Source organism: Otolemur garnettii, unplaced genomic scaffold, assembly GCF_000181295.1.
Source record: "Otolemur garnettii isolate 467f Iridium unplaced genomic scaffold, OtoGar3 scaffold00122, whole genome shotgun sequence".
Lineage (NCBI taxonomy): Eukaryota > Metazoa > Chordata > Mammalia > Primates > Galagidae > Otolemur > Otolemur garnettii.
In genome coordinates, this window is record NW_003852517.1 from 1,162,371 (window position 1) to 1,185,164 (window position 22,794).

At 37.0% G+C, this 22,794-nt stretch overlaps 1 protein-coding gene across 2 annotated transcripts in view; it reads left to right on the forward strand.

The window, feature by feature from the left end:
* The first annotated feature begins 2,285 nt into the window (after positions 1 to 2,285).
* CD96 (CD96 molecule) overlaps positions 2,286 to 22,794 on the forward strand; it is an 89,286-nt gene continuing 68,777 nt past the window's right edge. For both annotated transcript variants that reach the window (XM_003797684.2, XM_023517851.1), the window contains exons 1-3: positions 2,286 to 2,369; positions 4,796 to 5,152; positions 16,631 to 16,755. In XM_003797684.2, coding sequence (XP_003797732.1) covers positions 2,309 to 2,369; positions 4,796 to 5,152; positions 16,631 to 16,755 — 543 coding nt within the window. In that variant the 5' untranslated portion in view covers positions 2,286 to 2,308. The remainder of the gene's footprint in view (positions 2,370 to 4,795; positions 5,153 to 16,630; positions 16,756 to 22,794) is intronic.

Sequence of the window (22,794 nt, forward strand, 5' to 3'; positions counted from 1 at the left end):
GACATTTTCTTTTTCCTAAGAGTTTTTTGTTGTTTTTTTTTTTTAAGAATTGCCTCACTTTAATGCAATAAGAGATAAGAGACTTCTAAATACTTTGAAAGGGGTGTTGTTCGTAGCCAATTTAATAAATGTGGATTTCTATTGGTTTATACTTAGGTAAAATCCTCTTCAGATGAAAGATGGAATGAAGTAATGGAATCCCTTCTACAGGCTTGTAATGTGTCCCAATTTAATAGAGATACCAACAGGCGTGTTAAGATCTTCCAAAAAAAATCTTCCTAGAACCTCTCCTGGCCTATTTTTGCTGGTATGCTCCATCACTTTGATTCCCTGGAATTTCCAGAGACAAAGGAAAGGAGAAGGGATCCAGAACAGTTCCATCTTCTCCTGCCCTTCTAGCAACGACTTTGAGCTCCTCGGTCCTCTGTGGAAAATCACTGTCAGCACCACATAACCCAACATCTCCAGTGATCTGAAATTTGTGGGGAGATTGATGGGGGTCAGGGGGGCAAAGGGATAAGGAGCTCTGAATGAGGAAATAAGGAGCTCCATCTTCTGCTCTTTGCAGAAAAAAATGATTAGCTGAGGATTAATGAATAAAGTATGACATTTGTCATGGCAAGTATTTGCAGTGTTACAGCAGGGAGCCTGGACATCTCACAAGACAGTAGCCTTTGTTTTGTTACATGGAAATTCCTCTTCTGTTTAAATTCTCATCTCCTGACTGGCAAAAGTAATTCCCTATGTTTTAAGATCCTTCCTATGCCTCACAAGTCCTTATGTGGGAAAGAAATCAGCATATACATTATGACAACCTGGCCAAAATTGTCTCCACCTAATCTCAAAAGACTTACCACTCAGAAATGTTATTCATGCAAAGTTGCTGTGTTTTTTGTTTTGTTTTGTATTTTGAGACAGAGTCTCACTTTGTCACCATGGATAGAGTGCTGTGTCTTGCCTCAGCCTCCTGGCTAGTTTTTCCATTTTCAGTAGAGACTGGGTCTTGCTCTTGCTGACGCAGGTCTCAAGCAATCCACCTGCCTCAGCCTCCCAAAGTGCCATGATTACAGGTGTGAGCTACCACACCTGGCATTATTCAGAGCTTTTATTTGTCTCAGTCTTGCTGGGTTGGTGCTTATATTCTATTAATGAGATTAAGGTCACAGTATATTTTGCCAGTCATTCATACAGTTTTACCAATCATTCAATCATTCGTGTAGTTGTATAGAGACACATAAATGTATTCATTGTTACTCTTTGTCCATTAAATTTATGCTGTAGTATGCTGCCTAAAGCTTGTTTTCTTAATGTTGGTGGATGAAGATAGCCTATTTTTTCCTGAACTGGAAAACAAATACAATTTTATCACAGAATCATAACAAAAAAAAAGTCATCATGTCCTTCCATGAATAATTAGACATTTTTACCAAGGGATTACTTTCCTAAAACCCAGTAGCAGTTCTCTATAAATGGAAGTAATAGGGCAGATTTAACAGGCCTGATAGGTCATCGAGTGGGAAATTCTCTGTTCGGGGGATCTGATTGTTACTGCCTTCTACATAGATTTTGGTAGGCACAGATAAACTTCTGCTATCAGCAGAAAAGGCCTCCAGCCAGCATGGGGGGAAACTTCCCTGTGAGGCCTCGAGCTTATCACAGACGAGGGGTAAAAAAGGAGCTCTCACTTCTTTACTCTCAGGAAACGTGTATTTCCCTGCAAGAAGAGAGATAATAAAATTCAGTTTGATAGCTGACTCTACTCCCTATTACTGTTCAGATTTTATTAAAATTAAAGATGGTAATTCTTTGTTCTTTCACCCTGGAGCAATTCTAGAAAGAAAACATATCTTAAGATTGAACAGAAAAACTATTATGAAAGACACCAAGCTCACATTTGTTAAATGACTTTGGGCTCTTGAAAGGAAATGTATAAAAAGCACATTGTGACTCGCTCTGCATGATTTCCTGTGTTCAGATTTTAGAAGCAGCTTGACTGACACAGGGATCCTAAACCAGAGAATCTTTGGATCCTGAAAAGACTTTTAAAGAAGGTAATACACGGGGTTTCAAAGAACAATTTCAACATTGTTCTGTTGAAGGTTTTACTCAGCCCTGAACCACATTACTTTCCTGTCTACGTTTCATTTCCTGGGGGCTTGCCAAGTGATAAACAGACCCAGATGTGTGGTAGATTTGGGTTTTGGTTTGTTTTTTTTTAGCACGAAGAGGGTAGGTGGAGTTTGCTTGAAGACATTAATTGACTTCAGTGAGCATTATGGAAATGCTGGTGTAAGGTCTTCAGGAGACGATGGAGAAAACATGGACGTACTGTGCTGTTTATTCCATCATCCAGATCCACTTCATCAGGGGTAAGACTTGCAGTTGTCCTTTCTTGTCAAATGGGCCACTGTCGTCTGTTCATTTGAAATGCCTGTGACTGCCGCTGCTGAAATAGATCACCAAAGGGCAAATCGTTACCGAGGTTTTCAGTTCTGTATTTAAGTGGCAGTTATCGGAGAGATATTAGAGTCTAGAAATGATTACTAAGGAACACTAAAATCGAAAAGAGAATGGGTGGTTTGTGCCGCCGCTCTGAGGCATTTTCACCCATTTCCTAACTAATGAGCTCCCCAGAGTAATTGGGAAATTGTGTTTCTTGGAAATGAAATGCTCTCCAAATGATAGTCAGAACAACTCTGGAAAGCTGAAAAGAATCACAAAGCCATCAGTGATCTTGCTCAACTTTTTTTTCCTTCTCTCAAGTTTTCCTTTTCGCCATAACAAGCATCTCTCCTCCAAATACTAAGGTCTTGGGAGTTAAACACATGTTGAATTTTAATAAGGGCCGGGTAGGTACAAACCTGGAGGACAAAGTAGAATCCTTATGACAGTGGGGACAAGATACTAACGGGTCTATTTAAAAATAGAAGAAAGATTAGTTCTGTAGCCCATAGTGTATGAGTATTACAGTGAGGCTGTGCGTCTGAAGGATAAACTGTGCTTTCTGGTATAGCTACAAAAATTTCACGGAGAATTTCTAAACCAAAGATACTTTGGAATATAACGCCAGATAGGATCAGAGCCATATTATCAGGCAAACAATAGCTCACAGGAAGTTGCTTTAAAGTGTACTAACCTCTGCCTACCCAACCTTCTGCACAAAAGTGTGATAATTCCCATTTGTCAAGTACGTTTGAGAGCCCTGTTGCGTCTCAGTTGCTTGTCATCTTTTTATCTTTTCCCTTTGTGAACTTCAGCAGTACTTGTCACAATAATACATCATGCCTGTAACAGTACTCCACGTTAATGCTAAAGCTCCGGCCAGCGCTATTGAAAGCATGTCAAAAGCTCAATGCTTAACATATTTTAAGTGCCCAGGACCACTTGGTCAGATTGCTGATGGCAGAGAGAATCTTCCTTTCTTTATGTCTAGTATTTCAGAGCACTGATTAGAGATGAAACAGAGTGGAATCTCTACCTAGAGTTTTTCTTCCCTCTTCTCCTCAGGAGATCTAACTACCTAGAGTGGAAATTCCTTTCAGTCTGCATGGACTGGATGTCTGTTTTGTTACTCTACTCAACAAGACTGAATTTGGAGGTTAAGAAAGTTAGACACGTACTCAATACTAAATTGAAACTAATTGACCGACACTTACATGCACCTCTGGAAGTAAAACCCGACAGAAATCAATCCGGTGAGGGGAGAAGGACAGGTAAATCTCGAAGCAGGAAGGGGCCAGGAGGCATAGGGCAAACTCACACATCTACATATGAAGGGCATACTTGTAACATAGGTTTAAAATGTACGAATGCAAGCTATATAACCAAAATGTGTGCACTCTGTAATATTCTTAAAATAAAAAATAAATTAAAATATTAGAAATAGTAACTGTCAAAAAAATTTTAAAGCTAAGAAAGTGTCTTAAAAACCATACATATTTCCATCACAATGTACTTGTTTTAACCTAAGTTTTGGTCTCTTTTTATTTAACATTTAAATTGGCATGATAGTACAACATTTGTGTACTTCTTAATCAACTGAATATTATCGAGCATTTCAATGTCATGAAATAGGATTATCAAACATAATTTAAAACTTTATAAAGATCAAAAAAATTAGATGTTTAAATGGAAAAAAAAAAAAGGAAAGCTGTAAAAAGACTACAGGCTCCAGGCCACTGAATTCATGGCTTTTATTGGAGGCATGACTTTTAGCAAATCACTTCATAGTGCCATGCCTCAGTTTCCCCCTTTATAAATAGGGTTAACAATGTGACTCTTACGGTACATGAGAAGGATTAAACAAGGTAACATGTATAAAAGTCTCTTGTAAACATGTATATTTAAATGAATCTGCTCTGTACATTAGCTATTTTTGCAGTTTTGGAAAGCATCACCTTGTGTTATATGTAGCAGCTGATTTATAAACCCCAAAGGCCAATTCTATTAAATGTAAGAATGATTGTCATGCTAAGTTTGCTAATGTGTTTCAATTTTTAAATAGACTTCATTTCATTCACAGGTAATCAGAAAAATTATTTTTTGGAAAGACCAACAAAGATATAAATAGTTAGAAGTCAATAATTACCTCGTTTCCCTTAGTCAATGCCTCCTCATTTCTATTGAGTCTCATGCTTCTCCACCTGAATTATGTACAAGCTCCTTTCCATTTCTAAGGAAGCCAAGGAGAGATTTCCTCAGCTGCCTCCTCACCTCACTGAAGTGACCAGAGTTTCCCGTTCAGAGTGCTCTGTGTGAATTATGTACACTGATGGCTCATGTCTCTCCCTTTCAGGGGTATGGGAAGAAACATTCAATGCAGGAGAAGACGTTTATGCCCTACCTGGCTCCGATGTCAATCTGACCTGCCAAACACAGAACACGGGCTACTTGGTGCAGACACAATGGTCCAGGGTCACCAGTAAGGTGGACCTGATTGCCCTTTATCATCCCCAATACGGTTTCTACTGTGCCCATGGACGTCCCTGTGAATCCCAGGTGGCTTTCAGAGAAACACCCGAGAAGGTATTACAGTGGACTCTGCATTTGAGAAATATGTCTTCCTCACTCAGTGGAAAGTACGAGTGCAGCTTTACTCTGTATCCGCGGGGCATTCAGAATAAAATCTACAACCTTCTCCTTCAGACACATGGTAAGCATAACTTAGAGGGGGTAGAGGGGAGGAAGTGCATCAGCTCTCGTTCATTTAACAAATATGTGTGCTAGGTATGGTGCTACCAAGCATATGAAAGTTCACCCCAAAAGAGGCATTATCTGGTAAGAGAGACAGAAATTGATCAAATAATTCCATAAATTATTCCAAATAATAAAAATATTTATTCTAAATTCCAAAAAGAGATATTATCTGGTAAGAGAGACAGAAATTGATCAAATAATTCCACAAATAAATGTAATATCACAAGAGTAATAGTGGGGACTACAATAGCTTGTGTAAGAATCTATGATAGAGCCCAGGTTAATACCTAGCTGAAGTCCAAAGGATCAATAGACCTGAACACAATTTAGGAGGTGGGGAAGGGGTGGGATGGGGTTACAAATGATCCAGAAAGAAGAAATAACTTGCATGAAGAGCTTTGCAGTGTTCGGGGAAATGGGAAAGTGACAGTGGGACTATAATGCAGAAATTAAGGGAGGAGGCAGGTAAGGACCTTATAGCCATGGTAAAGGTTTCTATTTTTTCTCAAAGACATGGGAAGACATTGAAGAATTCCTAACAAAAGGATGGCATGCATTTGTGACCTGATTATATTTGTGCTGTGAAGCAATCATACTGGCTTTTGTATGAGAACAGGGTGAAGGAGGACACGAAGGAGAAGGTAGAGTCAAGTTAGGAGAGTGTCTAGTAGTTCAGAGGACAGACAGTGGTAGTTTGGGGAGATAAAGAAAGAGAATGACAAAGTTTAGGCATTGGGCATAAAACAGACACAACGTGGTCACAAAGTACTTTATACGATAAGGGCAGTAAAGTGAAGGTGACAGAAAAATTGAAGGCCATGTGTGGGTGTCTGGCACGCATCCCTGCATGGTGGTGCCATTCATGGAGATGTAAGTGGAGAAAGGTTTGTGGGTGAATTCATGAAAGTGTCTTTGGAGACACTGTTTAGTTCAGGGAAGGTAAGGGGGACAAGGAGATTGTAGACAAGTAGCATTCACACCGTGCCTACTTCAGAGGCCTGCATTTGGAGGCAGGGATTCTAAGTTTAAGTTCTAGCTCTCTTCTAGCTATGAATCAATTTGACTTGTAAACTGTCATGTGAATTCTCTGAGCCCATTTGAAAAACAATGACAAGTGCCCTAAATTACCTGGTCCTAAAGTAAATGATTTCCATTTCTGCTAATGGAAAAGAATGAAAATGAAAGCCAACAAATCTAAAATGCACTGGAACTGGACTGTTTTTAGCTCAAGGGAAAAAAGGCCTGGTAATATAAGAAAAAAACAACAAAAATTAATTTACAAAGGCCATGCTGAAGGATGCATGGAGCTACCCAGAACAAGCAACAGGTATACCTCATTACCTTGTCTCCATTCTTATATCGTACCTGCTCTAAGACTATGATACTGGAGCAGCCCACTATGGACCAAGATCATCAATTACTATCTTACAATGCCCCATTCTCTTGCTGTTTTTCAGGAGAAAACAAACAAACAAACAAACTTCAGTTCCATTGAGAGTGTAGTGTGTTTGAAAGACCTATATACAACAATGTTTAGCTCACATATTTCTGGATTTGAACACTGGCTCAGTCATTTATTATATATTCCATTCTTGCCAAGTTATTTCAGTCTCTTTTTGTTTTCTTACATAACAAATATGAATAATTATCGTACTTCTTTCATGTGTATCACTGTTCCAATGGTTACATGAGATAATCTATATAAAGCATTTTGTACAATTTCTACCACAGGATCAGAGTTTGGCAAATTGTAGTTTTCGATTAAGAATAATAATGATTATACTGGGTGAATTCTATTTCTGATTTTTATTTTAAAAATCTCTTCTTCTTCTTTATATTTTTTTAAATTTCATTTTCTTTTCTTTTCTTTTCTTTTTTTGAGACAGAGTCTCATTATGTCACCCTTGGTAGAGTGCTGTGACACCACAGCTCACAGTAACCTCAAACTCTTGGGCTTAAGCAATTCTACTGTCTCAGCCTCCCAAGTAGCTGAAACTACAGGCGCCCACAACAACACTCAGTTTTGGGTTTTTTTTTTTTTTTTTTTTTTTTTTTTTGTAGTTGTCATTGTTGTTTAGCTGGTGGGATTCCAACTCACCAGCCTGGGAGTATGTGGTTGGCGCCCTTCCCACTGAGCTATGGGGACTGCCTGTCTTCTCTTTTTATGTTGGCTTAATTTGGGAACCCAATAGAGCATAAGCACAAGTACACACTGACTTTGGCTTCAGACACATTTTTTAATCTTTGGACTAAACCAGTAAACTATACTATCCTGAGGACCTAATGTTTGAATGTCTCCATTGAGAATTGGCAACATGGGTTGCTAGGAAACAGAATATACAATGACTCAAAAATAAAGACAGCAATAAATAAAAGTATATTATACTGGAAGGAGAAAGGTGTTGCCTTTGAGGAAAGGGTCTTTCTTAAAGTAAAGAAAAGCAAAGGAGCTAAGTTTGTACCTACTAAAAATTGCAAATCACTGGCAAGGCAGAAGTCCCATCTATTCTGTGTTTGGAGAAGCCCCAGTCTTCTGATGGCGTCTTTGTTGCTATCAGTTGGATCAGAGGAAAAGTGGTGGCCTCAGTGTTAGAGAAATGATTCTGTTATTGTGCGTTTGGGTACAAAGTGAGTAAAATAGAAAAGAGAAAAACAGAAGGGAGTGGGGGAACCCTTCACCACAGAGTGACCAGAAATGTAAGGTTGGCATGGAGCTAAGGAGAAGGCAGTTGCCATCCAAGAACTGGGCCACATGTGACCCCCAATGACACATCTTCTTTTTCTCCTTTATTCTTTAAGCTCTCGCTTATTCTCCTCTTGCTTGCACCATTTCTTTCTCATGCCCTGTGTGATTTTCAAGTTTACAAGCTACGTGGGTAAGCAAAGCACACCTGAAGTGCAAACACTTAGGAAGTACATAAACAAATGCAAATTGAAGTGGTGTATAAAAAATCTACATTTGAAAATGCGGAATGATTGGGTTGATCACCTCTCCCTGTTTCCTTTCTCTTGTCACATAAGTCATCTTCCCTTGATGCCTTCCATTATAGTGTGTGTCTAAGTCCTGTCCCCATGTTCCCAGAGGGGCTGGCTCAGAGGGGATTCTGTTCTCTTTTCACAGTATTTTGTCCCTGTGTGTGTCTCAGGGCTCTGGGTCCATGGATGAGAGTGGGAATACAATGAGCAGTTTTGTGTTTCCTTATTTTTCAATGTCACCTGACAGGGTTTCATTTTGAGTTATCCTAAAACCTGCTACTGTCTAAGTTAAGCCTTGTACTATTATAACGGGTTTCATAATGTGGAGTGCTTATGGCTCCCATAATGCTTCGAAGATTTTGATGCACTTAAAATGTTGTAGTTTTGGGGATCAGTTACAGCAGCACAACATGGCTTTAGTTTACCAGATTGCAACAAAAGTCTTAGGGAACTATTAATGTTATTATTGGAAAACAAGAGAGTAGTGGCAATGGTCAGAAAAGAAATATTATTCATAGAAATGATAGTAATAGTATCAAGATAATCTTTAGGGATAACAGGTTAATAAGCTCAGTCTAAAATTTGCTATTATCTGGTCTAGTCATTGAAACTGAATGCTGAGTACCAGAAATACAGTGGTGTGCATATGGGTGTGACTTTGCCTTCATTAATCATGAAGTCCAATCGGAGGAGGTGAACTTTAATCAAATAAACACACCACTATGAAATTTCCCGTGAGAAAAAGTGTGCTTGCAGTGAGGACATGGACAGTGTATGAGAGTGTATAACAGAAAACTCACAAAAATGATTCCTGGGGAAGTGATGCTCCACTTGGACTACAGATAGAGAACACAGATCTTCACAAAAAGCAGGTCGTGCAAAGGCTCTATGGTGAAAGGAAGTTATGGAAACTATGGAGGGTTTTAAAAGGCATTATGGCAGGTGCAAAGGGATTGGAGGGGGGAGGCAGTTGAAGATGAGGCCAGAGAAATTGATTGGTCCCTTCAGGTAGTTTTGTCTTTATCCTCAGAGTTGTAAAAACGAATAGAAATGTTGTTTTGTTTGATTTTTTGTTTTGCATTTCAAAAATGCATCTTTGTGGCCCAAATGTAAAGAATGAATTGAAGAGGGCCAGAGAGGATAGTGCAGGTTAGTTAGGAATCACAGCAGAAATCTAGGTGAGATGCTGATGCTAGTAAGCAGAGTGACAGTGGGGTAGTGATGCGGAGTGCTCAGCTCAGAAGAATGTTTAGGAGATTCACTCCCACAAGGTTTAGGGTAGATTGCATAGCAAAGGGAGAAATAAAAAGCAGTGTCAGGGATGATGTTTTTGTTTCTGGTAAGCAGAATAAAAACAAGTGTGTGACTTATTCAGGTCTTAGGGAACACCCAATTGTATAGAGACTATTTTGAGTTTGATTTAGGAGTTTGATTTATTTCGCTCCTATTGAAATAGGAGTGAAGGTGTTAGGCAAACAGCTGGATATGCAATTCCTCATCTAAAAAAGAGGTTTAAATTGAAGATAAAAATTGGTTAGTCATCTAACTAACTGAATTTCTGGGAGTAAAAAAAACCATCTAGGAGGGGGAAATAAAGTGAGAAAAGTAATGTGACACTTCAGCAATGTCCATGGTGATGGGTGGAGGAAGATAGACTTTGTCAGATAACACAGAGTGACTGAGATGCAGGAGTAAAATCAGGGCTGAACCGAGTCACAGAAACTGAGAAGATGATATTGCATAAAAGAAACAGCCACCCATTCTGAAGTTTTTGAGAAGATAACAGGTATTGGATGGTATTTTGGAACATGGAAGTTTGGAGCACCTCAGAGGAGCTGTTTCGGTGGCATTGTGGAAGGGAAGGGATGCAGGAATGGAAAGGAATAAGTACGAGGCCAGGCGATGGGGATCGCAAAGGTTGATACAACATGTGTCAGTAGGGACAAGAAAGCTCTGAGTGAGTGTTCTAATGAAGGTGTTGCAGTGGTGGCGCTTGTCATGGTTGTGATTATGCTATTGATGAACTGCATGAGATAAATAGTTTTTGTTTGTTGTTGTTTTGTTTTGAATTTTTCTCACTTCAATTGCTATTTTACAACTTTAATAATTTTCTCTTTCTTTTTTGATTATGACATTCCTAGGTGAGTGTCTCTACTTATCCTATTCAGGTTTTGTTGAGATAGTTGGATGTGTGGAAATAAATTTGTAGAAAGATTTTTTAATAATCAAATACAAGGTTACATGGTCTGACAATTAAGTTCACGAACTTGTCCTAGAACAATGCTACATTCCTCACTGCTGAATATCACTACAGTCACCTTCAAAGTATTCCCCTTGGCAAGCTATGCACTGTCAACCAGTGCCACCCTTCAAAGAGATTTTGGAACTCTTTCCTGGAATGGCGGTCAGAGCTGTCATCATATTACCCTTGCTGTCATGAATGTCATCAAAATATCTTCCTTTCAATATTTTCTTTATCTGTGGGTTAAAAAAATATCACTAGGGGATCAATCTGGTAAGTAGAGAGGGTGTTCCAATACAGTTATTTGTTTGCTGGGTAAAAATTCCCTCACAGATAGTGTCATGATATAGGAGCCGTGAGTTACTGACAAAAATTTCAGGTCATTTTGATCTAACTTTTTCATGCAGCCTTTTCATCACTTACAAATAGTAAATTTGGTTAACTCTTTGTCCCATTAATATAAATTTATAATGAACAATCCCTCTGATACCAAAAAAATGTTACCAATATCATTTTGACTCTTGATTTGGAGTGATGGAAATTTTTGGTTGTGGAGAATTGGCTGAATTCTATTGTGCAGTTTGACGCTTTATTTCAGGATTGTACTGATTCATGCATGTTTCGTCACTGGTGATAACACAGCCCCAAACATCATCTTGCCTCTCCAAAGGTCTTGGTAAACTCCAGCTGTCCTTTCCTTTTATTCATTGGTGAGCTCCTTTGGGCATTTGGGACCATTTCTACACATACCTATTTTATACCAAGATTGTCAGTTAAGATTTTCCTGTTTCTATATCAATGTTTACTTGGTCTACTGTGCATCTCACAGTCAGCTGATGATTTTGACCAATTTGATGAATCTTCACAATGTTTTCATCAGTACAACTCATAACTGGCTTCTCTGAATTCTTTTCTTCACCAGTGATGCACACACACCCCCAGAAACACATTTAATCCATTTGAATACTGTCATTTTCTTCATAGCATTATCTCCATCAACTGGAACTAACATGTTTCACTTTTACTCTTGCCAGTTTAACAAGAAATTTAATGTTTGTTGATTGCTCTAATTCAACCTCTGACATTCTCACTACAGCACACAACAACACAAAATAATGAACTGACTCAGCAAAACACCACCATACGTCAATACGTCAACACGAGCACAGCTATGAGACACAGATATATCCAGGTTACGAAACCTTACTGAATTGTTTGTACAGTGCCATCAAATTAAGCATATGGTGGTGAGTTCATGAACCTAATGTTACACTTTGTATGTAAAATTAGGGTCCATTTTACCTTCAAATATTTGTTCTGTTTCCCAGTATTTTGTCTCTCCTTCTATGAGTACTGTTTCAAACATGTTAGTATGGTTGATATTGTCCTAAATGGCCCTGAAGCTCTGTTCATTTTTCTTCAATACTTTTTCTCCTTGTTCTTTAGATTAGATGCCTTATATTGAACAATATTCACATACATTGATTCTTTCTTCTTGCCCCTTAAATTTGCTGTAGAGCATCTCTAGTGATTGTATTTTTGTTATTAAGTTTTCAACTTTAGAATACACATTTGGCTCATTTTATACACTCCTGCTTCTCCACTAAGATTCTCTATTTATTAAGCAATTGTCATCATATCTTGTTTTAATCCTTTGAACATACTTATAGTACCTGCTTTGAAGTCTGTTAAAACTGACTCAAAGTCAGTTATAATTAATTGCCTTTTACCTAAGTATGGGTCACACTTTCATGTTTCCTTGATGTCTCATAATTTTGTTAAAAACTGGATATTATATACTGGGGGTACCAAAAATGTGTATACATTTTAAGAGAGGTCATCTGTGTGTTACTTTTCAAAGTTGAATTGAATTATGGTAGCATTTGGTATTAATTAAATGAATGCTAGCATCACCATGCAACAGTCATGAATAGGATAGCTTTCTCTCTTAAAATGTGTATACAATTTTGGCACCCCCTTGTAGATGTGTATGTGTGTATACATATATATGCATAAATGTAAATATAAAAATATACTGTGTGTACTGCATATATATGGTGCACATATATAGTGCACACCTCAGCCTCCCAGAGTGCTAGGATTACAGGCATGAGCCACCATGCCCAGTGACTCCATTATTTTCTGACATAGAATTGCATTTAGAAAGCTAATAACAATCCAATTTTCTTTCCACATAGTTAACTTTGTTCAATACTTTCATAAGAATATGCTTAATGTTGTCCATTCTAGGTCTATGTTCCTATTTTTGCAGGATAATGTTTTAGTATGTATTTTCTAGTCATTTTTTAATTTTAAAAAATTTTTCTTGAATTATAAGTTCATATATCTGTTCAATTTTATTGCTTTGACTTTTTCCTTTCATGACTTTCATGCTTTGTGCATATACTTTTTTTTTTTTTTTTGACACAGAATCTCACTATGCCCTTGGTAGAGTGTCATGGTGTCATATCTCACAGCAACCTCAAACTCTTGGGTTCAAGCAATTCTCTTGCCTCAGCCTCCTGAGTAGCTGGGACTGCCAGCACCCACCAAAATGCCAGGCTATTTTGTTTGTTTGTTTGTTTTTAGAGATGAGGTCTCACTCTGGCTCAGGCTGGTCTCGAGCCTGTGAGTTCAGGCAATACACCCGCCTTGTCCTCCAGAGTTGTGCATATACTTTTATTTTGTATATCATTTTCTTTGAATAGCTTTTCTCATTTTACTTTATTTTAAAATTGATCATTTATTAATTAATGTATTTTAAAATTTTCCTCATTCTATTTCTTTTTATTTTAATGGATTAGCTTTTGTGTGTCTGTTTTTGGTTTTGTTCTAGTTTTGTCTTAATTTCTGGAATGATTTATAAACATTATTATTTCTACCCTTTCCACCTATCTTTTTTCTTAGCTTTCTTTTTTCCAACAGACTGATGTACTAATCTTTCCAAAATGTTGCACAGTTTGTTTGTTTTTTTATTTCTTTTGGCTCATTTTGAGTAATCAACCTATAGTTTTATTAATTTTGTGTTCCTATCTTGCTAATAGGCTGTCATTGGTGTAGGAATGTTCTTTTGTTTTCCATTTTGGTTGGGGGGGTGGTTGCTTATAGTATCTTTCTTTACAGGTTGTTCTACCTCATTCTTTTTCTATTGCTTATGTTTAAGTTAAAGACATTTTTATTCATGTTATAGAATGGTGAGCCAGACTAGCTTTTCTAGAGTGTTCATTGTCTCTCCAACCCACCCTTTTGTTATTTTCAAGGTAAGTAATTTGCCATTGTACTTTTGGAGTATGTTTCCTTTGCTTCCTAATTTTTACCTAAATTGCCTTTTTGATTTCTTCTTTTGAGCCTGTCTTATTTGAGTTCTTTTTCCAGGTGTTTCTTCTCTGTTCAGCATGTATTTTGAAAAGCCCTGTCTACTCCAGTACTGATAAATTTTTTCTTCTTTCCTTTGAAGACACTGGTGGTTTGGTGCCTGCAAACTCTCTTCTCTCTTTCAGAGATTAGACTATGCTCAGATTAGTCTGCTATCTTTCCAGTGATTACTGTTGTTGGGGGAAGGGTTCTCTAGTACTAATGCCAGTCCATCTTCCCGTTTCTTTCTGCACAGTTGCTGATAACACAGTGGTCTAGTAGTTTGTCCCCAGATATTAATAGAGATGTGCTGCTATTTAGTACTCTTACAGATACTATATCTGTATTTTTAGTTCTGCTGCCCTAATTACTCTGTATGTTTTTCTAGAAAGTTTCAGGAATATTCAAAAAGTAATAGCTCTTATACTTCCAACTTCCCAGAGTCTAAATAAAGTTTACAAAAAAATAATACTTATGTATTTGGATAATATACATTTAAATATAATTAAAATATTAAGCAGGTTTTGTAGACATCACAGATATTGTGCCTAGATCATGAGGTTTAAAGTAAATTTATATAAGAAACTATTATAATAATTTCAAGAAAAAAATGTAATAGTTTTGGTGGTAGGCAAATGTTGCAAAATATTTATAATGGTGGTATACAAATAAATCCAGTTGAAAGTACTGTTATACTGGATATCTTTAACAAGGGACAGGGCTCTTTTTCGTAAATTGTGGAGTTACAGCCATATTTGATAGCAGCAATGGAGAGCAAGAAAGGCTCTGATCTCATCTCCTTAGCTAGAAGAATTAAGGGTATGTGAAAACAAGCAATCACTATTTGAGAATGATGCAGGGACATATGCTATAATAGGGCATATCTGGTAGATTTAAATTAGAGAAAAGAGGAAGAAAGAACTATCAATAAAGATAGTTCAGGTTATACTCATGAGAGATTGAAATATAGTAAAGATCTAAAATCTAGATATAAAATTCTTAAAATATGTATATACTCTTGATATCAGTGAGAATGTTCATACTCAATGATCCATTAACTGCACTTCTGTAAATTTATCTTAAGTACCTGAATAGTCAGAAGAAAACTAGTAACATAAGGATGATCCTTGCTGTATGCCATATAATAGTTTAAAATAGATCAAAAACACAGACTGAAAGAGCATGACTTTATAACTGGAAATGACTAAGCAGATGATGATGTATATTTATAGTATAACATCCATAGCTGACCACCTCCATATGTTGACAAGTTTGTTATGGTCTCTTGGGTAGTCAACTTTCAGAGGTTCTGTTGTCTAATGGAATAATATAAAGCCTCCAAACATTTCAACCACACACAGTTCAAGAATCATGAAAACCTTTTAAAGTAATATATGTAGCATTCATTGGTAAATAGGATCACAAAGTATAAGAAAACATGTATGCATACAAACAAGATTTCAATTGACATAGAAGAAAGAATATAAGATTTTTAGGGCATTAGAATCATACAGTTATTTTCATTTATAAACTATCCTTTTATGATAATATAGTTTAATCACAAATGTATGTGTATATGTATATAACTTTCCCAAAAGGAGGGACTATAAAATGGATATTTAACTCATTTTACCTTTACAAAGAAAAAACAAACAATGCTTACTTCAGAGTTTCTTCATATATTTTTTCTGTGTTATTCCTTAGTTGGAGGATTGTTTATAAGCTCTAAAAAGATAATTGGATATGAAGAAATAAACACAGTAAAAAGATCAGTGTTTGCTAGGGGGTAATGGGGAGGAAGGGATGAATGAGCAGAAGACAGAGGATGTTTAGGACAGTGAGGCTATTCTGTGTGACACCGTAATGGTGAGTGAATGTCATTACACATTTGTTCAGACCCACAGAATGTACAACACTAAGAGTCAGCCCTAGCGTAATGTATAGGTTGAAGATGATAATGATGTGTCAAAGAAGGTTCATCAACTGTAACAGATGTTCCACTATAGTGTGGAATGTTGATAGTGGGGAGTCTGTGGGTGGGTGAGGGTAGCAGATACACTGGGAATTCTCTGTGTTTTCTGCTCAAGTTTGCTGTGAACCTAAAACTGCTCTAAAAATAAAGTCTATTAAAGTAGTATTTTCTTTTTTTTTGCAATTTTTGGCCAGAGCTGGGTTTGAACCCACCACCTCTGGCATGTGGAGCTGGCACCCTACTCCTTTGAGCCACAGATGCCATTCTTCCTTTTTTTTTTGAGACAGAGTCTCATTATGTTGCCCTTGGTAGAGTGCCATGGCATCCCAGCTCACAGCAACCTCTAATTCTTGGGCTTAAGCAATTCTCTTGCCCCAGCCTCTTGAGTAGCTAAGACTACAGGCGCCCACCACAACCCCTGGCTATTTTTTTGTTGCAGTTGTCATTGTTATCTAGCAGGCCCAGGCTGGGTTTGAACCCACCTGCCTAGGTGTATGTGGCTGGCACCCTACCCACTAAACTATGGGCACCGCCCTATTAAAGTAATATTTTCAAAAGGACAAAGGCTTGGTTATAAAGTTTTCTATTCTATCTAAGCAAGCAAATGTAATCTAAAGACTAAAGTACCAATATGAGGCTAAATGATGAGTTGGATCCTGTTAGAGTAGGTTCCCTATAATTTTTAGTGGTAAGCAACTGTTTATGCTCCTCCGTAGCTCAGTTTAGCCATTTATACAAAGAACATTATAGTGGGGTTCTGCCTCTTGCTTCATAAGTTCCCATGAGGATAAATGCATCTCTGTACTAAAACTGTTCTTATCTCTCCTAGAAAGAGCACTTTATGAACCAATCCAAAATCCCTGCATTTTCTACCTTATGTTTTGCTGTAGGTATCCAGGAAGAATGGGGAGGCAACCATACAATAGAAATAGAGATAAATCAGACTCTGGAAATGCCATGCTTTCAAAATATCTCCTCAGAAATTTCATCTGAGTTCACCTTTGCCTGGTTGGTGGTAAGTGTTGCCTTTTTCAGTGAATAACTACAGTGATCTTTAAATATTAATGAAGTAAAATGAATAACAAGTAATAATGGGGAAGGATGCATACTTGATGAGAGAGCCAGGCATCATGCCAGGGGTTGGGAGAGGGGTGGGAAAGGAAGGAAAGGATGCTCTCCCGTTCCTGCTAACCAGGCAAGCCTCGGGTCTATGAATGCAGTCAGTTAATTTAAAAATCAGCTTCCCAAGTTTAATTTCTGTTTCTATCCATATACCAAACCGTGACTGCAGAGAGAATAAAGCGTGATGATGCCCTGGGGAGGAGCCATATACAGCAGAAGTCCCTAATCATAAATATTTGTTTTAGTAACACCATATGCAAAGATCAGCTTTTTTTCCCCCAAAACCCTTATTATGTCTTCCTAGGAAATATATGACATTGCTTTAGATCAGGAAACATAAACACTAATGCTTCTAAAATATAAGCAGAAAATGTACAGAAAGTCAGGACTTGTGTAAGAAATAGCCACACTCAGTTCCATTAAAACCACAGGGGGTGCATGGCCATCATCGCCAGGCCTTCAAACTTGGCAGAGGGAGTCGGAAATCTGAATTTTTGAGAAATTTTCCAATTTTAAAAATAATATGTAGGGCAAAAATAAATACTGGTCTAATTATTCTGATTGAATAAATTGCTAGGGCATCCTAAAGTATAACAGGAATATTTTTAAATTATCAATTTTTAAAATTCCACAGATAGTTATGGTTAGTCAACCATTTAACTGTTGTATTTAATTGCTTCCCGTACTCCCTGGGATGACTAAATTCTCCCACTATTTTTCTCTATTTAAAATATTGCTAACTTCATCTATTCAGATCTGTGACTTAATTTTGCCTGTCCCTTAATGTGAATGAATCATTTACCTGCCTTTGTTATTTTTCATTAGTCTGCAACATTATTTGCCCAGACTGTGTCATTTTCTTTCTCTAAAACTAAATTTAATCATAAAAATGAAAAATCTAGTGATTTCACATCATTTTCAAATGGGAATTATCATAGATTTCTCATAATAAGTAAATGAAATCAACATAAGCATAATAAGAAATATGAAAGAATTGTGTGCAGCTGGCTATTAACCAATATGTACAGTAAACTTCTAAATCCATCAAGTTGAATGATAGAAGGAGAATAATGAAATATAAATATAATCATGAACATGATTTCAAGAATCACATAACAGGGAATTGATTTAAGTGATCTAGAATATGATTACTGTATATCAATTTTTTAAGTTGTCATCAAAGTGCAAACACATGATTTTAAAATGTATACAAAACTCATAGATGCCCATGACTGTAACAGTTGACGCAATTTGGAAAATACCATGATTCACATGATTGATAATTCACATTACCAGTTACCTAAGTTTTTCTGGGCTGTCTTAGAAACTAGAGTCTACGCATAAAAATACTTTTCTGGGGGTGTGTCAAATCCAAAATAACTGACTCTAAGACCTTAAAACACAATCTACTGATAATTCTTCACTGCCTAGATATTTTCTGGATAGTCAGTAAAATAAAAAGAAAAATATATTCTAAATATTCTGAAACAAATTTCCCAAACTGTTCTGAAATCTCCAATGACTCTTTGTCATCTGTCACAAATCATATTTTCCCCTTTATATTATAGGATTTGTTTTCCAAAGTGTAAAGCTTCCTGGGAACTATGCCTATCAATAGTAGAAGTCATTGTTCTTAACCAACATGATGCAATATAGTTCTTAGGAAAAGTTTAAAAGTGAAGGTGATCTCAGCAGAGACTGTATTAAATGTAATAGTAATGAAAGTGCATTGTTTATATCTTGCTTGCATAATTAAAATTTTTCACTAATAGAGCAAAATGTCCCTATCCTTATCACAAATTTACTATCAATAGTAATTGGCTTGATAAAGCTTTACTGTAGAGATTTTTGGTGTCTGATAAATTAATCTGTCACATTCTTAACTCATGGGTGTGTCATCTATTTTCCCAAGCAAATGTAAAGCCTTCATTAGTCTCTGTTTTTTATGTGACTTTGAGTTTCTCTAGGGCAAAAACTGCACCATTCACTTCAAAATTCTGTAGCATGTAGTATAGAACCTAGAACATAGGAACCTGTAAATACTTAATAAACAATCTAATGAATTTGTTTCTATCTGTTCCCTTTTCACATTGTCTTATTCGTTGTCTTCATATTAAATTGATGGTCACTAAATTAATGCCCTTTGATTGATGAGTGAGTGTCAGCACATTAAGGATCAAAGACCAGACAACTGGATAAGGCATCCTTATCCTTCAAAGAAGCCAAGAAGGCTCTCTATAGGCATTATCTGTGGATCCTGCTGGGACATTTTGGATAAATGAGACCCCGAGAGATTGCAGTAAGGTCACAGAGTGAGAGGGTGAATCCTAAACATCTGCTAGGACATCAAGCCACTCTCCCGCTTTAAAGAATTCATCACGATATGGACAACCTGAGGAATCCTTTTGAAAGAACACTCTCTTCAAAAGGAACATTGTGTTGGCAAATGCACTGATTAAATTCCTACTGTGCATTCCCTTTTTAAATGTTAAAATCTATTTGCTCCTCTGATTTACATTCCGGCCCCACACTGTTGATGGCAGTGGGATTCAGCAAGTCTGGTAGGAAATCCTTTAATGTCTTTTCTGTAGAGTATATAAATATTCTCTCCAATCCGCATTTTAGGTCTTTAATCCCTTGTTAAATTAACAATAATCATAATTATAAGCCAGGTCTTACAAACATCATATAACATAGCTTTTAGAAAGAGGTTAAAAAATAGAGATGATGACGATGAGCTCAGAAGAGCAGAAATCTGTATACTGGACTTGGTAACTCCAGGAAGCTATAGAAGCTGTCTGCCGCCAGTGCTTCACGAAATCCTGGAAACTATGTTATTAATACCAACTAAAATTATCAAGGTCAGTGGAAAACAAAAGTCATGTCTTCCTGTATGTGAAATTTTATAAAATCTAATTAATTCAGTTAGGACCCTCAGTGGAAAAGTTATTAGTGGGATTCTCAGTCTCGTAAAATAAACCTATTTGCTATAAGTGCCTGATCCCAATCTAAGGCTGTGTTATATGTGTTAGTGGGACAGATCCTTTGCATTTGGGGAGGTTACATTTCAGGATTGTTACTACACAAAGGTAGACAAGCATCTGGTGCAAGTAGACCATGAATCTAACCCTCCTATAGGATGTAGAGTAACTAAGTAAGCAAAAAGGATTTACCCTTTAATAGGAACAAAGATATATCTGAATGGTGAGGTTATTTATAAAAATCACAGAATATGAATGTTTAGATGGAAAGCAGTCGATAGAAAAAGTGATGGTTTTCCTATTTTATGCACCAGGACACAAGTATACAGTCATCAGGGAATTCTGCAGACTTACTCTGGAAGCTTCTCAATACACTCTAATATTCTGTTTTCATCCCCAACTATCATCCTGATTTCCCATAGTATAAATGTCAATTCAATCCAATAAACATATGTGAATCTGCTTTGGGTGCTAAGTCCTGTAGGGATACATATTTCCTACCATGACACATGCCTTTAATGAAAATGTAAAAAATGGCAGCATGGTGGGAAATAGTTTGATTCTGACCAGATGGACCTTTGAAAGGTTATGTTTGACCTGTATAATTAAAGAACAGTTGGTTGGTAAAGGACAGATATATACTACATTAAGACTCTAAATGGAGGTCCAGTTTCAGTCTTCTACAGGTCACCAGCCAGTTCACTCAGCACCATTTGTCAAATAGGGAGTCTTTCCCCCATTGAATATTTTTGATAAGCTTGTCGAAGATTAAATGATAATATGCAGCCAGCTTCATCTCTTGGTTCTCTATTCTGTTCCATAAATTGACCGCTCTGTTTTTGTGCCAGTACCATGATGTTTTGATGGCACTGGCACTATAGATTTATAGTATGCCTGAAATCTGGTAATGTGATACCTCCTGATTTGTTCTTATTTCTGAGCAATGTATTTGCTATTCAAGTTTTTTTCTGATTCCATATAAAACAAAGTACTGTTTTTTCAAGTTCTTTAAAGTATGACAATGGTGCTTTACTAGGGATTGTATTAAATCCATGGATTGTTTTGGGTAGTATGGACATTTTAACAATGTTGATTCTTCCCAGCCATGAGCATGGTATGTTTTTCCATTTGTTAACAACTTCAGCTATTTCTTTTCCCAGGGTTTCATAGTTCTCTTTATAGAGATCTCTCATATCCACTGAAACTAGACCCCCACCTTTCACTATTAACAAAAATTGATTCTCACTGGATAAAAGATTTAAACTTAAGACATGAAACTATAAAAATACTAGAAGAGGCTCGGCACCTGTGGCTTAAGTGACTAAGGTGCCAGCCACATACACCTGAGATGGCAGGTTCGAATCCAGCCCAGGCCCGCCAAACAACGACGGCTGCAACCAAAAAAAAAAAAATAGTGGGCATTGTGGCAGGTGCCTGTAGTCCCAGCTACTTTGGAGGCAAAGGCAGGAAACTCACTTGAGCCTAGGAGTTGGAGGTTCTGTGAGCTATGATGCCACGGCACTCTACCCAGGGCAACAGCTTGAGGCTCTGTCTCAAAAAAAAAAAAAAAAAATACTAGAAGAGAGTGCAAGGAAAACACTTGAAGAAATTGGCCTGGAGAGGAGGACCCCCACAGCAGGCAATTGAAGCAACAACAAAAATACATTACTGGGATCTGATCAAACTAAAACGCTTTTGCACAGCCAAGAGCACAGTAAGTAAAGCGAATGACAACCTTCTGAATGGGAGAAGATTTTTACAGGTTATGCTTCTAACAAAGGTCTGATAACTAAAGTCTTCAGAGAACTCAAATTAATCAATAAGAAAAGAATAAATGCCCCTGTTCAATTCTCTTGCCCCATTTCTATGTGGGCAAGAGACTTGAACAGAAACTTCTCTGATGAAGACAGGTGCATGGTCTACAAACACCTAAAAAAATGCTCATCATCCTTAATCATCAGAGAAATGAAAATCAAATCCAGTGTGAGATATCATCTAACTCCAGTTAGATTAGCCCACATCACAAAATCCCAAAACTACAGATGTTGGCATGGATGCAGAAAGAAGAGAATGCTTCTACCCTGCTGGTGGGAATGCAAGCTAATACAACCTTTTTGGAGAGAAGTTTGGAGAATCCTCAAGGAACTAAAAGTAGACCTACCATTTGATCCTGCAATTCCTCGACTAGGTATATACCCAGATGATCAAAAATTATTTTACAACAAAGACATTTGCACCAGAATGTTTTTTGCAGCCCAATTCATAATAGCCAAGACATGGAAACAGCCCAAGTGCCCACTGACCCATGAATGGATTAACAAATTGTGGTATATGTACACTGTGGAATACTATGCAGCCATAAAAAAGATGGAGACTTCACATCTATTATGTTTACCTGGATGGAGCTGGAACATATTCTTCTTAGTAAAGTAGATCAAGAATGGGAAAAAAATGTATCCAGTGTACTCAATACTATTATGAAATCAATATATAATCACCTACACACTCATATGAATGGCAAAACATAACTATAGTCCAGAAAGTAGAAGAGAAAAGGAAAGAGAGGGGAGGGGAGGGGGGATATGAGAGGAGGAAGGGCATTTGGGGGACCTCACCTAATGTGCATGATGCAATGGTACATTTCAAAACTATTAAGAAATGAATATAATTGTGATGGATGTGTTACTTAGTTCAATGTAAGCATTTCATATTGTATATCAAAGCAATACCCTGAACCCCATAAATGCATCAATGTACAAAGTTATGATTTAATAAAAACAATAATAATAAAAAGACTCTAGAACCTATAAGTACAAGTTAGTACAGATGGGAAATGTTTCTTTCCAAAGTTAGTGTAAATAAAGCAATCCAATTGAAAATCATGAAGAGGAGGATAAGAATATTTCTGATTCACACAGTTCAATATTACTAACAAAAGCACATAACTAAAT